The 15,205-nt window shown below is 39.8% G+C and overlaps 1 protein-coding gene across 3 annotated transcripts in view; it reads left to right on the forward strand.

Moving 5' to 3' along the window:
• Spag17 (sperm associated antigen 17) overlaps nt 1-15,205 on the forward strand; it is a 236,522-nt gene that overhangs the window by 132,643 nt on the left and 88,674 nt on the right. For all 3 annotated transcript variants that reach the window (XR_013052267.1, XM_076574715.1, XM_076574716.1), the window contains 5 exons: nt 7,688-7,863; nt 9,334-9,425; nt 12,289-12,528; nt 13,676-13,787; nt 14,976-15,131. Coding sequence is in view for 2 of the 3 variants with exons in the window: in XM_076574715.1 (XP_076430830.1) it covers nt 7,688-7,863; nt 9,334-9,425; nt 12,289-12,528; nt 13,676-13,787; nt 14,976-15,131 (776 nt within the window). In the remaining variant the exon portion in view is untranslated. The remainder of the gene's footprint in view (nt 1-7,687; nt 7,864-9,333; nt 9,426-12,288; nt 12,529-13,675; nt 13,788-14,975; nt 15,132-15,205) is intronic.

Genomic DNA, 15,205 nt, shown 5'->3' on the forward strand with positions numbered 1-15,205 from the left:
CAAATACTCATATTTTTCCTTTAATCGGTGAAACTGCTGAATTTTGCCAGCAGCTGTTCTAGTGTTAAAGGGATTCTCATATCTAGGCAGAACTCCGTGCACTGTGTCTCTTTGGTAATGGACTTCCTAGGAAATCTGTAGCTTTGAAGTGAGCAAGATTCAGCTGTTTTCCCTTTAAATGTTCTTATTTTACTTTGATATACAAGTTATAGAATTCTCATAAGGTAACTGAGGATAGTTTCCCTGTTTATTTCCACTTTTTATGTTTTGAAGGAGTTTGTGTAAGATTGAGATATATATATTTTTTGATGGTTGGTACAACTTGAAAATAAATCAGCTACACCTGGAGAGATGTTTAAGTACTGATCCAAAGTCTGTCATAGTCACTAGACCCTGAAGATCTTCTATTTTATTTTTATTATTTTTAAATTAGATTTTAAAAGTTGGGCATGATGGCTTATGCCTATATCCCCAGTTCTTGAGAGGCTGAGTCAGAATGATTGTCTTGAGTTCCTGGGAGGCCTGGTCTACCTAGCAAGACCTTGTCTCAAAGTTAAAAGACAAATTCATTAATAATAACAACTATCCTTACAAAAACTAATTAATGGTTAAACTCTATAGAAGTATGTAGTGACATCAGTAACATAAATGTGGATAATGGAAAAAGAAAAATTTAATATGTGACCAAGGTAAGGCTTTTGTCAACTTAAAATACTTTGTTGCACATGGAGGATATTTTGAGTGAGCTTTGTATTAACCAGAAAGCAAAACCTAAAAATAACAGAAAACACAAAAAAAAGGTAAGCAGTTAGCAAAGCAGAAGAGTTCACAAACTCATGGCAACAGAAATGATGGAAGAACTTCTGAGAAAAAAATGCATAAAATAACAATAGTTAACCCTTTCATATCAGTACTAAATATAAAGGGATCGGTTATCCATTCAAGAGGTATGGAGGGGATGGATAGTGATAAAATCACTACATGTTGCTATAAACAGCCCACTTTACATTTACAGACCTAATGTGAAGGGACAGAAACGTGTATGCCATGAAAATGGCAATTGAAGACATAAGAGGTGTTTATACCTTTATTAGATAATATATTCATTAAACAAAAAACTTTTAAGTGATGAACAATTTCACACTCTTTGAACTAATGCTGGAAGTGCTACCCAGAACAAACTGGCAAAGGAGAGAAACAGAGGACACCCAAATCGGACAGGGAAAAAACAATTTATTCTGTTTATAGATGACGTAATCTTTGTTTTGGGGTTTTTGTTTGTTTGGTTGGTTGGTTGGTTGGTTGGTTGGTTTTTTTGTTTTTTGTTTTTTTGTTTTTTTCTGAGACAGGGTTTCTCTGTGTAGCTTTGCACCTTTCCTGGGACTCACTTGGTAGCCCAGGCTGGCCTCGAACTCACAGAGATCCGCCTGCCTCTGCCTCCCGAGTGCTGGGATTAAAGGCGTGCGCCACCACCGCCCGGCTGTTCTTTCTTTTCTTACAAGCAGAGTATGTGTATAGAACTTTATTTTTTTTCCAAGACAGAGTTTCTATGTAGTTTTGGTGCCTGTCCTGGATCTTGCTGGCCTTGAACTCACAGAGATACACCTGGCTCTTCCTCCCAAGTATGGGGATTAAAGGTGTGTGCCACTGCTGCCCAGCCTTAAAACTTCATTTTTAAATCTGTGTTCTCAGATGTATCATTCTTAGTTGATTGTAACTTTTAACAATATGGATAAAATGTCCATATTGTACAGGGCTACATTAGTGGGAAATTACGTTAAGCTAATGAAGGGACACTTTGCCCTGTAGCAAGAATTCTCTGGTCAGCACCTCAGGCATAGAATAGCTATCCACAAAAGTCACCAGAAATAAGAGCTTCTAAACTTCTACCCATCTGCTACCCTGACATTCTTCTATGCCATTTTGTTTTATGGTTGCATCCTTTCAAATAATAGCCTGGATTTTTAGTCCAAGATTCTGACTCTTAAGGGATTTTAGTATGAATTAGCATTGACAGTTTTAGGGCTATTACAAAGAATCTAATCTGTGTGTAAGCCCTTTGAGGTGCACATATGTCCATCTTGTTCCCCAAACTACAGTAATGGCCATGTCCAGCCTCACCAGATGCAGGTGGCCAAGCTCCACCCTACAAGAAAAAAAGCCCAATATCAGGTCACAAAATCCCACCAGTACCAGGCCACCCTGGAAAGCACCTCCCCCACCCCAAGAAACTCTAAATAAAGCCTGCCTCCTACTTAGTTCTCTGCTGCTTCTCTCTGGAGCAGAGGCAGCCACTATCTTGTGTCTTTCCCAATAAATCTTTCATGTAAGGCTTGTTGTGTGGTGTGACTCTGAGGCATTTCTTGGCTCCTGACTGCCAGGATACCTTTCCCCTCATGTCACATGTCCACCGTGTGCTTTTATTTTCATTAATAATGTGCTTTTATTCTAACTATTTAATTCTACAAATATATTTGTCTTAGTATTGATCCCTTTCTTCTTGGTAGATGGAATTTTCTTAGTTACTTCTTAGGTATGCTTTTTAAAAGATATAATTCGATTTACATTCTTTTAGAAATTATACTTGCTCATTTAAATCATGCATTAATTATTTTGTATGACATCTGGAGTTACTAAGTACTAATACCATTTCATTACAATGCTAAAAACATAAATGCAGTAGTTTTACTCCTAACAAGCTGTCTTAGTTAGAGTTGTATTGCTGTGATGAGACACCATGACAAGGCAACTTATAAAAGGAAGTATTTAATTGGGGGCTTGCTTATAATTTTAGAGGGTTAGTCCATGACCATCATGGCAGGAGGTACAGGCATGACACTGGAGTTGAGAACTTTACATCTTGATCCATAGGCAACAGACAGAGAGAGACTGGGCCTGACATGAGCTTTTGAAACCTCAATGCTGCCCATTCCCAGTAACATACTTCCTCCAACAAGGCCATGCCTCCTAATCCTTCTCAAACAGTTCCACTCCCTGGTGACTAAGCTTTCACATCTATAAGCCCATGGAGACCATTCTTTCTCTTCTAGTGCCTTCTGTAGGGCTGGTTTTGTGGATAAGTATTGTTTAAATCTGGTTTTGTCTTGGAATGTCTTGTTCACTCCATCTATGATGACTGAAAGTTTTTCTGGGTATATTAGTCTATGCTGGTACCCATGGTCTCTTAGCATCTGCATTACATCTGTCCAGGTCCTTTGGGCTTTCCAAGTCTCCATTGAGAAATCGGGTGTTATTCTGATGGGTTTGCCTTTATAAGCCACTTGGCCTTTTTCCTCTGCTTCTCTTAATATTCTTTCTTTATTCTGTATGTTTAGTTGTTTAATTATTATGTGGCAAGGGGACCTTTTGGGGGGACCTAGTCTGTTTGGTGTTCTCTAGGCTTCTTGTATCTTCATAGGCATTTCCTTCTTTAAGTTGGGAAAGTTTTCTTCTATGATCTTGTTGAATATATTTTCTGTGCCTTTGAGTTGGTATTCTCCTCTATCCCTATTATTCTTAGGTTTGGTCTTTTCATGGTGTCCCAGTTTTTTTGGACATTTTGTGTTATGACTTTTTGGCATTGGTATTTTCTTTGACTGATGAATCCATTTCCTCTATTGTATCCTCTACACCAGAGATCCTCTCTTCCATCTCTTGTATTCTGTTGGTTATGCTTGCATCTGTGTTTCCTGTTCGTTTACTCAGATTTTCTGTTTCCAGCATTCCCTCTTTGTGTCTTCTTCATTGTTTCTGTTTCACTTTTCAGGTCTTGGACTGTTTCTCTCACCTGTTTCATTGCTTTTCCATGGTTTTCTTTAAGAGATTTATTGATTTCCTCCACTTTTTTATTTGTCTTTTCCTCTAGTTCTTTATAGATTTCTTCCCATTTTTTTGTTTTACTTTTTCTCGTTTTCTTTATTGATTTCCTCCACTTTTTTTGTTTATCTTTTCCTCAATTTCATTTTTCATTTTTTCTTGAAAGGCCTCTAGCTTCTTCATGATGTTATTCTTAAGGTTGCTTTCTTCTGCTTCTTCCATCTTGTGATGTTCAGGTCTTGCTACTGGAGGAAGGCTAGGTTCTGGTAATGCTGTATTGCTCTTTATGTTGTTGTATGTGCTTCTGCCTTGACGTCTGCCCATCTCCTCATCTAATAGGTATAAGAGGTGCCTGTGTCTGAGCGAGTTGCTGTTGGTCCACACTGTGTTTGTTGTGTCTGTGTCTCAGGGGGCCCTTCTGGGTCCAATCTTAGCTCTTGGTCTGATTGGAGCAGGCAGCTCCTGTGTCTCAGGGATCAGGGAGCTGCTCTTGGTCAACGCAAGCTAGTTGATTCTGTGACTCACAGATTCATTCTTGGTCTTATCAGGGCTCTTGGTCCAGTCAGAGCTGACAGATTCTGCATTTCAGGAAGCCTCTCTTGGTCCAATGAAAAGTGGCAGATTCTACTTCTCAGAAAGCCACTCTTGGTCTAATCAGGGCTGACAGATTCCCTGTCTCCTGAGTTTATTCTTGGTCCAATGACAGCTCTTTCTCCAATGAGAGCTCTCTCTTTTTCTGGGGGGGGGGGGGGGCGGCGAGCTTTCTGGACCCAATGGGAACTCTCTGGGCCAGATGGGAGCTCTCTGGGTAAGATGAGAGCTCTGGGCTGGGTGGGAGCTGGGGGTTGGTCTCCAAGTCTCAGGAAGTGGAGGGGGTCTTGGGCGGATGGGTGTGGGAGCAGGACATGTAGATTGCAGGGTCTGTTGGGAGGGTCTTGGAGAAGGGGAACCTTCCCATGGGAGCCCTGCCCGCTGGCCGGCAACTGGGGCCGAGTTGGGTGGGTGTTCCCCGGGAATGGCTGGGGCCCTGGGATGGTACCTAGGGGCAGGCCTCCCTGGTATGAACCCAGTCACTCACCTCTAGGCTGGATGGGAGCTGGGGGTTGGTCTCCCATTCATTCTCAAACCACCACATATTCCTATTTTGAAATTATCTAGAAATATTGTTTCTATTTGTAAAATGACAGTTTTCAATGAGAAGCACAGCTGTTTACATTTATAATTTAAATGATAAGCTAAATTGCCTTGACCCTCATATTTGTATCCAATGTTGGCATTTTTACTTTTTAAAATATGACTAGAATACACTTGGGAGTAATTAATTGACCAAATATCTATGGGTCATAAAGTCCATGAAGCATTGTTTGCTCATCCTCCTCTGAATACTGCTCTGGCTCTGTCTGAGCCTATATCCCCTTGTTGCCAAACACTTGTAGCTAGAGTTTTCCTGCCTTGCCCATACTCAGGACAAATCTCTCTCACCCGCCAGTCCCACAGCCACTCAGACCCAACCAAGTAAACACAGAGACTTATATTGCTTACAAACTGTATGGCTGTGGCAGGCTTCTTGCTAACTGTTCTTATAGCTTAAATTAATCCATTTCTATAAATCTATACCTTGCCACGTGGCTTACCGGCGTCTTCACATGCTGCTGGTCATGGCAGTGGCTGGCAGTGTCTCTCCGCCTCAGCCTTCTGCTTCCCAGAATTCTCCTCTCTCCTTGTCCCACCTACTTCCTGCCTGGCCACTGGCCAATCAGTGTTTTATTTATTGACCAATCACAGCAATTTGACATACAGACCATCCCACAGCAAACACTAGTAAGAATTCTGTTCTTTTTTTCTTTTTGTGTGTGTGCATGTTCATCTGAATGAATGGGGCGTGCAAGTTTCCATGTATTTGAATTCCTGTGCATGTGGAAGCCAGAGGTCAACCAGGGGTTTCATTCCTTAGGCACCTTTCCTCGGGTACCATGTACCTGGAATTTATTGGTTCGTTGGTTTTTTGGCTGTTCCGTTTGTTGAGACTGGGCCTTTCACTGGCATGTGTCTGAATGACAGGCACTCACTGGCTGTTGGGACACCCAGTAGTCCCCTCCTTCTGCCTCTCTGGACTGGGATTGTAGGTGTCTCTGTCTCCACACTTGGCTTTTTTATATGAGTTCTGGAGATCAACCAGAGTTCCCTGTGCGTGCCGTCTCCTCAGCTCTCAAGAACTTTACTTCTTAATTTGAAATAGTCATTGAATGGTACTAAATCTAAGAATGAGATCATCTAGCTTACAAATAAACGAAAAGGCTCAGTCTATTTGATGACTTGAGAGTAAAATTTAAATGTACAAGGGTAGAACAGAAAGACTAGTTAGAGGCTATTGCAGCAATCCAAAGAAGAAATGAGTGAATTAGGCCAGAACAATGACTGGGAAGGAGAAAAGAGAACAGATTTTGAAGCTATTATAAATACAGTCTTCTTTAAAATGGTTGTAAATCATAAGAAAATAAGAATCATTTCAGGATTTTACTTATTCAACTGGCAGTGTAGTGTAACCATGGGCTAAAATTCCAGCTTTGATGTGGCAACCTGGGTAGACTATAAGGCATTGCTTAGAGACACATAGAGTTGGAAATGGCTGGTACTTCCTAAATGAAGGTGTCAAGTGCCCCAATTCATAAACCACAATTTCCATTGTATATCTTTAGAAATAATCAAAGGTCTACGAAGTGGTTCATCAGGTGAAGGCAGTTGCCTGTCTGATGACTTGATTTGATTTACTTCGATTCCCTAGGGCCTATATTGATAGATGAAGAGAACTGATTCCTACAAGTTATCCTCTGGCCTCCACATGTGTGCCGTGTCCTAAACACACCACACACATGCACACGCAGACACAGAGAGAAGAAAAAGAACAAATATTGAAATTCTGCTGCATCCTGTGTATTCTATTCATCTATATTTATCTTTTCAATTGTTAAGGCTTACTCTCATGTAATCTTAAAATAGTATTTACTGTCAGACCTAAAGGTTTCAATTTATTTCCTTGTGGAGGGGGGGCACTCTTTAGACATTCATAAATACTTAATTAAAAAAATACTCTCATCAGTACAAATAGTTTGAATAGACTTGGAAACAGCAATGACTCACTCTTAGTAAGCAGCAGCTTCCTGGAAATAGCATGAATGTGTGAGCAGCTTAGGGAACTGATTTTACAAGGTAGATGCCCCCAAGACCAGTAAGCTTTATAGCAAGACAAGGGGGATGTTAATGAAGTGACTGTAGTGGCTGGTGACCAATGAAGAGGATTTCTAATGTGCTGTAAACTCACCCTAAAAAGAGGTTGACTGTACTATATCACATGCCAATAATCTGTGTTGACAGAGATTGTTTCTTCAACTGTCATTGACTCTCTTGGTGTTAATCAAGGTCATTAGTCATTAGTGCTAGAGTGATGGCTGAGTGGTTAAGAGTGTCCACTGTCCTTCCAGATGAGCAGAGTTCTGTTTCCAGCACCGATGTCAGGAGGCTCCCAACCATCTGTAACTCCAGTTCCAAAAGATCTGATGTTCTCTTCTGGCCTCAAAGGGCACTCTGCATACATCAACCCACACATACACATAAATTTAAAAAGTACACCTTTCCAAAAAGTCTTTAGTCCTTTACTTGAGTGGAAAGGCCCCACTGTCCTCATATCTTTATCTGTGAACAGAAGTGGGCATTTTTCAGATGCTCAGCAAAGATCTACCTCTGACCTCTTTGCCATCTGGGCAGTTCCGAGTCATTCCATTGTTGAAGGGTTCATTCACACTGACAGTACCTGTGTGCTCACAGGCTTTAGTGGGGACTCGTCCCATCCTCTCATCTTTGTCTCATCTAGGAATTATTTAGAACTCATTGCAAAATCCATTCAAGACTGGGTCACAGAGGAAGAAGCGAAATACCAGGAAGCCAAAATGGCCGAAGAAGTCAACAGGGCCAAGATTGAGCTAGAACTGAAAATGTCTGCTGCCAAAATTTCTTCTAGCAAGGTTCTTACCCCCAAAAAATCTAAAAGTAAGTAACCAGTGCGTTTATTCATAGAATTAGGCCTCAAGGCATTCTCTTCTCTTAATGTCAAGCCTGAACATTCCAAGACTAGAAAGGGTTGCCCCCAAATGCCTGTGAGTCTTCACTTTCTCTAATAAATGGAACAGCTGCATTTCAAATGTGATGGCATTGTAACCTGAGTCACACATAGGAATGTTTGTCACAGTCCTATATACAGTTCAAACAGGATGAGTTAGGGAAATGCTAATGTCCTTACTGATAGAATCAGTGGGTTCCACCATCTAAATTTGTTGACAGTGCGTGAGGTAGTCAGAGCTAGTGAGTGTCAACAGGATAATCATAGAGTCTAACAGCAAAACTAAATCAAGAACCTTCTTCAAACCACCCAAAGACCATCTGGAGGTAGGAATCTACAGGCAAGTGGGGAGAGTTTCGCAGATACCTATGGCATGGACCTGACCAGATCTTAGATCAGTGCATATTTTTTATTTTGCTCATCTCTAAGCCTTGGGTAATTTCTAGAACTTTGGGCCCACTAGGGAAGAAAAAAGAAGGTAACAGAGAGCAGGTAATTTTTAAGGAGGACACTTGACTAATTAAGAAGTAAAATACAGAGTTCATCTAGAAAGTATACTATTTCACAGTCTGTAGAAAAGAAACTCTCTGTGCTAGTAATATTATTTATGATATCTGAAGTTAAAATAATACATCATAAGGAGAACAAGCTATGAAACTTCTAAAAATTTTGCAACCTCTTTTTGTTACCAGAAGAGTTTGTATATGGCCTGACTCGAAAGTAAAACCTAAATCACACTGATAAGGAATACTTTGGTATCCTGCAAAACACTTATATTATCAGTAACTAAGCTTTTTCCAATGGGAGCCCAACAAGACTTCACCAAGTTCTTAGTGTCATAAGTGGAGCTGTGTAAGAAATAAAAGGAGGGCTGACTGTGTACTTACCTACTGGCAGGGAAAGTGTTGACTACCTCTTTAATTCTACCATGCAAACAAAAAGCTCAGTATCTAGGTGCAGCAGAGAGCCATAACCTGGTTACTTTGGCTTGGAATGTACCTGGCAGGTGTTGCCTTGAGTCTGCTCCTGTCAGAAAAGATGTCAGAATGTTTAGAAGACAGAACGACAACCCTGACAAGGAAGGACCTCAGTGTGGGAGGGAACATTAGGTGTGTTCCTGTGGTTTGGGGCTACTAACCGAAGACTAATTAGGCAAATATGTTATGGAGAGGGATTCAAACAGCATATCAAGGCACTGTGAATGCATTGTGAGATGCCATTTCCGAAGGCTCTGCACCACTCAGGTGTAGCTCTGGAGATGGCAAGAGAGAATTTAGAGGTGAATACATGAGGAGCTGGCGCTGGTAGCCTTTGAAGTCCCTGCTAGCCCAGAGACTCATCCTTTCTGTGATACCTCCCTCTCCAGAGTTGCTTAGAAGTTTGGTTTCCTCTGATTCTAGGTAGCAAAGGGGTCAGCAAAACAGAGGTACCAGAACAAGAAAAGGAGAAAGAGAAAGAGAAGATCCCTTTCGTTTTAGAAGGCTCTCTCAAGGTAATCCAAGAAAAGACAAACATCACAGATCAATCACAAGTCCAAAGTTATCCTGAGACAGAGGGTTTGCATTCATCACACAAAACAATCTTTTTGACTAAAATCTCAGAGATGACTGAAGCCTCCATGAAAGGATCTGGGTGTTCACAGCTGGCATGTGACAAGTCTTCAAGAGAATTTATATCTTACTATTTTCACACAACCACAACTCAGGATAGTAACTGGCTCACAGTGGTTTTCTCCTTACCTTTGTTGAAAATGTTTGATTTTGTTCACATATTCGTATTTGAACTCTTAAATACAAAAGTAATATGTGCTTCTGGGATCATCCAAGATTATTTTCCTGTGCTATCTCTTTAGTTCCTGGAATAAGAAAGGTCAGAGTTTGTTAAGTTCCAGCATACACAAGCACACGTGCACAAATGTACGGAGGTGTTCTATTTGCCTGTTTATGGGTAAGTGTAGGTTTGCTCTGGTTTGTGACGTCTGCTCCTGTGGTGCATCACCTTCCCAGAACATGGATGCACTTACCAATGCAGAATTTCTCCACACTGTGTGGTTTAGGAGTTTTTGTGGATTTTTTCATCATGTAAGTATGATCAATTATTAAATCCATCTGCTGCTCCTCTCTCATCCTTGAAGGTTGCAGGGAGGGGAGGGGGAAGGCTCCGAAAGTTCCCAGCTTCTAACTGGGGTTTGATCTTTCTGGTGATCAGCTTCTATCCCATTCTGAAACTATCTACGAGTTTGCCAAGAGTTGCCTCATTAGAACAAAAGACAGTCCTATCACTCATGAAATTCCAGGGGATTTGAGAGCTCTGTGCCAGGATCCAGGAATGAAGACCAAATATCTGGTTCTTATTATATCATAATATTACAGTTTCTATTAAAGTCAGTTGTTACTTATCTGAAAATGGCTTCATTTTGCCCCTATTCATTAAACATAGCTTTTTATTTATACAATTTTGGGTTGAGTTTTTCATTTCCACACAGGATTCTCAAGACATCAGTCTCCCTTTTCTTTGCTGACATCATAGATGTTCATAAACTATCACATTTTACATTCCTTTGTAGACAGCTTATCTTTTCTCTTTAGCTGCTTTGAAAACATTCTGTGATCGTCTGGTAAGCATTTAGCAGTCACTCTCTAGCAAAAAAAAAAAGTGTGCATATATGTACACAAATAACTTTCCAGTAAATCTCACTGGTGGCCAATTTATTGTGTAATTTATAAACAATAACAAATCTTATAGTAATCTTCATTGCAAAGTCCACTTAGCAAATTAATACTTCACATATGCTTTCATGGATGTTTACTAAGTTATCGTATCCTTACACAGCCTATATTTACAAGTAACAAGTATAATTCCACTATTTATAATTCCACTATTAATACTGATTGACATTTTCATTTATGTTAATGAGACAAACACAAAACAACAAAAGGGCATGTTCCATTTATTTGTCAATAACAAGAGCAATTTTTCAGAATCAAGAAAGAGAATTTGAATGCTGAAAGACTATTTTCTCATTTACTCCAGTGACATTGTGGTGGTTAAAGGCACTTCAGTTGAATCCTTATTTCTAACATTCTACCCATTGATGTTTTTAGCGCAGTTAATCAATAGTCAATCAGTCTCCATGCTGTAACATTTGCTGATATCTGTAATGTAAATACTCCAGCGGTGGCTGATTTCAAGCTACCAATGTGGCATTGTGAAAAACTTAGCTGGGAGCAGTGTGGATCTGTATACTACTATATAGTATGTTTCTAATATATAGCACAGATAATAATGAAATCTAATACAATAATTACAAATCAGTGCGTTTTGAGCAATTGTTGCCTTTGTTTTGAACATTGTACTTATATGACCTTTCTGATGGTGGCTTTGCTTAACAACTATCTCATAAAATTCCCAGAGACTTATCAGTAAACTCATTAAATCAGTATGAGCTGGGATCAGCACACCACTGTTATTTTCTGCTTGGGTTTATTGACCTTTTTGAATACTGGAATCAATGTCTATCATCAGTTCTAAAAATGGCTTAGCCAGTGTCTGTCCAAATACTGTCTTTTCAAAAGCTGTGCCTTAATTCCAAAAGGACTATTGAGCTCACCTTGGCATTTTTATACCCCCTACTTTCTTGCTTATACTTTTGATAGTTCATTTTAAGTACCTAGACTTGTTTTATAACTCTTATTTCATAAGTCCCTTGTCAGTAATCTTCACAGATATACTTTCAAAGTTTTTGTTCAGATTTTATTCAAAGTGGCTTAGTTCCTTGTGTTTTGCGAATTTGTTTGTGAACTAATATCAACTCATAACTTGTTTTATTCAAGACTATGTATCCGCACTGTCTTAATCCTCTCCCTCAGACTTCCAAGTGATGAAATTGCAAGTATTTACCAACATGCTTGAAAACTCACAACTTTTTTTAAAAATGCATTTTGTCCATCCTTTTTGAAATATCCTGAGCTGGGAATGCTTCTCTGGGTAGTCTACCTTTCTGCTGATCAAGTATATTTAGGATATAAACTGAGAATTGAAGGAAAGGAGACAGACCACTAGAGTGGCTGCTGCCATGGTCCAAGCTAAAGACAATAAAAATCAGAACAGTATAACTTATACCAAAAAGTTGGAGAAGAAACAGAATGGAAGAGATGTCTCCAAGGAGACAGACAGGGCGAGTGTATAGAACTTAGGAGTGAAAAAGGGACAAAGACAACCACAAGGTTCTTGGCTCAATGTTTCAAAATGCCAGAAATAACACTTAGAAACATCATACTAAATTTCCTCCAAAATTAATCCAAATGCAACTCCCATTTGATCTTTTTCAAAATCCCTGTTTGATGTGTCTGCAGGCATGGAAGGAAGAACAGGAGAGGTTAGCAGAGGAGGAGCGTCTGAAGGAGGAAAAGAAAGCAGAAAAGAAAGGGAAAGAAGTCGGTAAAAAGAAAGGCAAGGATAAGGTAGAGAAAGAAGAGCCTAAGGCTGTGAAGAAAAAACCTCCTTCCAAGGAGAAACCTAAGGAAGAGCCAGTGAAGATCCCGGAAACGATTGAGGAGTCTGTCCCACTTCCTGAACCTGAGATAGTTTACCCGGTAAAGCAACTCTGAAAATTCTTTGGGGTACTTGTAACAGTTTGGGGAAAAGAAGGTTTTTTTCCTACTATCTATGGACTAGACTTGAATTTCTATTTCTGTCTAGAATCAAGTCTCTTCTGTATAACTAAACACCAAAATGGGAACACCTTCAGGCCTGCTTTTCCTATCATGAAATTAGATTGCCAGGGGCTGTAAAGATGGAAGTTTGTCCCAAAGGCTTAATATTTTAAACATTAAAAACATAAGTGGACAGCTGCACATATCAACTCAGCAGGCTGGATTTGCTGAGTTTACATAGATGCCACTGTGCAGGGTGCCACATTTCTGCTCTACATGCTTTGCTTAAACCCCCTCTTTACTGATTCTCTCTCAGGTGTCTACTTATAAGAAAAACCAGTCAGGAAAAAAGCTGGAGAGAAATGTCCTGGTCTAGTCTTTTCAGCTACCACTCCAGCCCAGTTACTCTAGAGTTTGAAGATGCATCTGAATCCCCTGCAGCTGTAGTAGCAACATCTACTGCTTAAAAATGCCCTTTACATATGCCCTCCTAAAGAATCAAGTGTCAGTATTTTACTGCACTTTGAAAAGACAATTAGTGAACTTGATCTCTCCTCATGTCAGTTTGATGATAGAGCATGATTTCATTTGGACTAGATTATAAATGCTCAGATGAGTATTAATAACAGACTGTTTTAAAAGACTTATTTATTTTTATATGTGTGTGTGTGTGTGTGTGTGAGTACCCACAGGGGCCAGAAGAAGGCGATAGATCCCCCCATGGAATTGAAGTTATAGGAAGTACAGAGGCACTGGGAGCTCAGCTTCAGTCCTCTGCAAGAGCAGCAACAGGCCATGCCTGCTGAGTGATCTCTCAAGCCCTCATCATAAACTTCTTCAAATCCTGCTAATTATAATACATTAGACATTTCTAGAGAGTCTGAGCATAGTGGCATACACCTGTAATCCCAGCCTCACAGACACTGAAGCAGGGTGTCTCTAACACTAAAGAAAATTAGTAACAAAATGGATATAATTGTTTAATTTAAAAAAATTTAAGCCTATGGAACTGGTAGTTGGCTAACTGTAGTAAGCTGATTATTGTCAATTGCAGTTCCATACTCAGTCATGATGTGTTCTCTTCTAGTTCCGAGGATACAATATGGGAGATGTACCCATCCAAATCTCAGGGGAAAATTACTATCTGTATCCATCTGATGGGGGGCAGATTGAAGTAGAGAAGACCACGTTTGAACGAGGTACATGTGTAAGAGCTGTTAATGTCATGGAAGATGTTCCTGCCTTTAAGATCAGCACGAGCCTTTGTACTCTTCTGAGTGTGGTGGGTGACTGCCCACTCCATTCATGTTTACACTACATTACATTTTCAGAGTTCACATGCTTCTGCTATAATTGGTCTGCAAGGAATCAGCCAACTCAGAATTTGCCCTAACTTGTTGATAGGAACATCCTAATTGTTAAAAAATATTTAAGTACTTACACATTAATGGTAGATGGTATATTATCATCTATAATAAGTAAATAGGTTAATTAATAATATTAACTACAACACACTCTGTCATGTTAGAGAGCAAACATATGCTTTGAGTTTCTGACTTGCGCTGTGCAGCACAGTGCTCAGGGGACCTGCCACTGGTATTTTAGCTCTTACTGAGACTTGCATATGTGAACAGTTTATATAAACTTCAGATGGTTCATAGAAAATACAGTATTTTCATCTTAATCCTATCAATCTTAAGAGACACCAAAGCCACAGTTGAAAATGTAAGGCTGAATTTAAAAGGGAGATGGAAGGGAGAGGTGGGGAAAGCAAATGAGAACACTGGTAAGAGAGAGTGGACTGTTAGAAATGGCTTACGACCTGCAGAGTAATGATAACTGGAACACACACATAACTATGGCTGTCATCATAGTGCCATAATCAGTTCTAAAGATGTCAGGTATGCTAAAACACATTTGTGACATCAGCACTCATGAGGCTGAGACAGGAGAGTCAAAAATTTGAGGCTGGTTTGAGATACACAAATACACACACACACACACACACACACGTGTGTATACACACACAAACACACACGTGTGTGTATACACACATACACATACACGTGTGTGTGCATTATATATTATTGTATACAAATAATATTCAAACTTCTCATGTTAATTAGCTCATTTGATTTATCAGAGTTGAGTAGTATTCACTACCTCAGATGATGTGTTTTCTCTGTGTGATTTGGTTTGACATGTGAGGAGAAGGCCTGCAAAGACCTCCTTGTCCATCCGTCTTACGCATCCTTGTATAGAGTTGCTGAGTCCCAGACATTCTCAATCCCTGTCTGATTCTGTGCTGCATTCTACTAGTATTTTGTCAAGGCGCATGTATAGTATCTTCAATCAACCCACCTTTCTATCCTATGTTTCTTATTCAGGCCCAACTTTTATCAAAGTGAAAGTAAAAAAAGATAAACACAATTTTATAATTCACCTGAAAGACCCGAAGGAAATTGTGAAAAAGAACAAGGAAGAGGATTACTCTTCAGAAGAAGAGGAGGAGGAGGAAAAAGTTAAACAAAACGCTGGAATGAGTGAGTGTCTTTACCTTTGTGGTACGGCACAAAGTGCATCAGACCAGTCCCGACAGAACCACACAAGCATCCCT

Source organism: Peromyscus maniculatus, chromosome 6 (genome assembly GCF_049852395.1).
Source record: "Peromyscus maniculatus bairdii isolate BWxNUB_F1_BW_parent chromosome 6, HU_Pman_BW_mat_3.1, whole genome shotgun sequence".
NCBI lineage: Eukaryota > Metazoa > Chordata > Mammalia > Rodentia > Cricetidae > Peromyscus > Peromyscus maniculatus.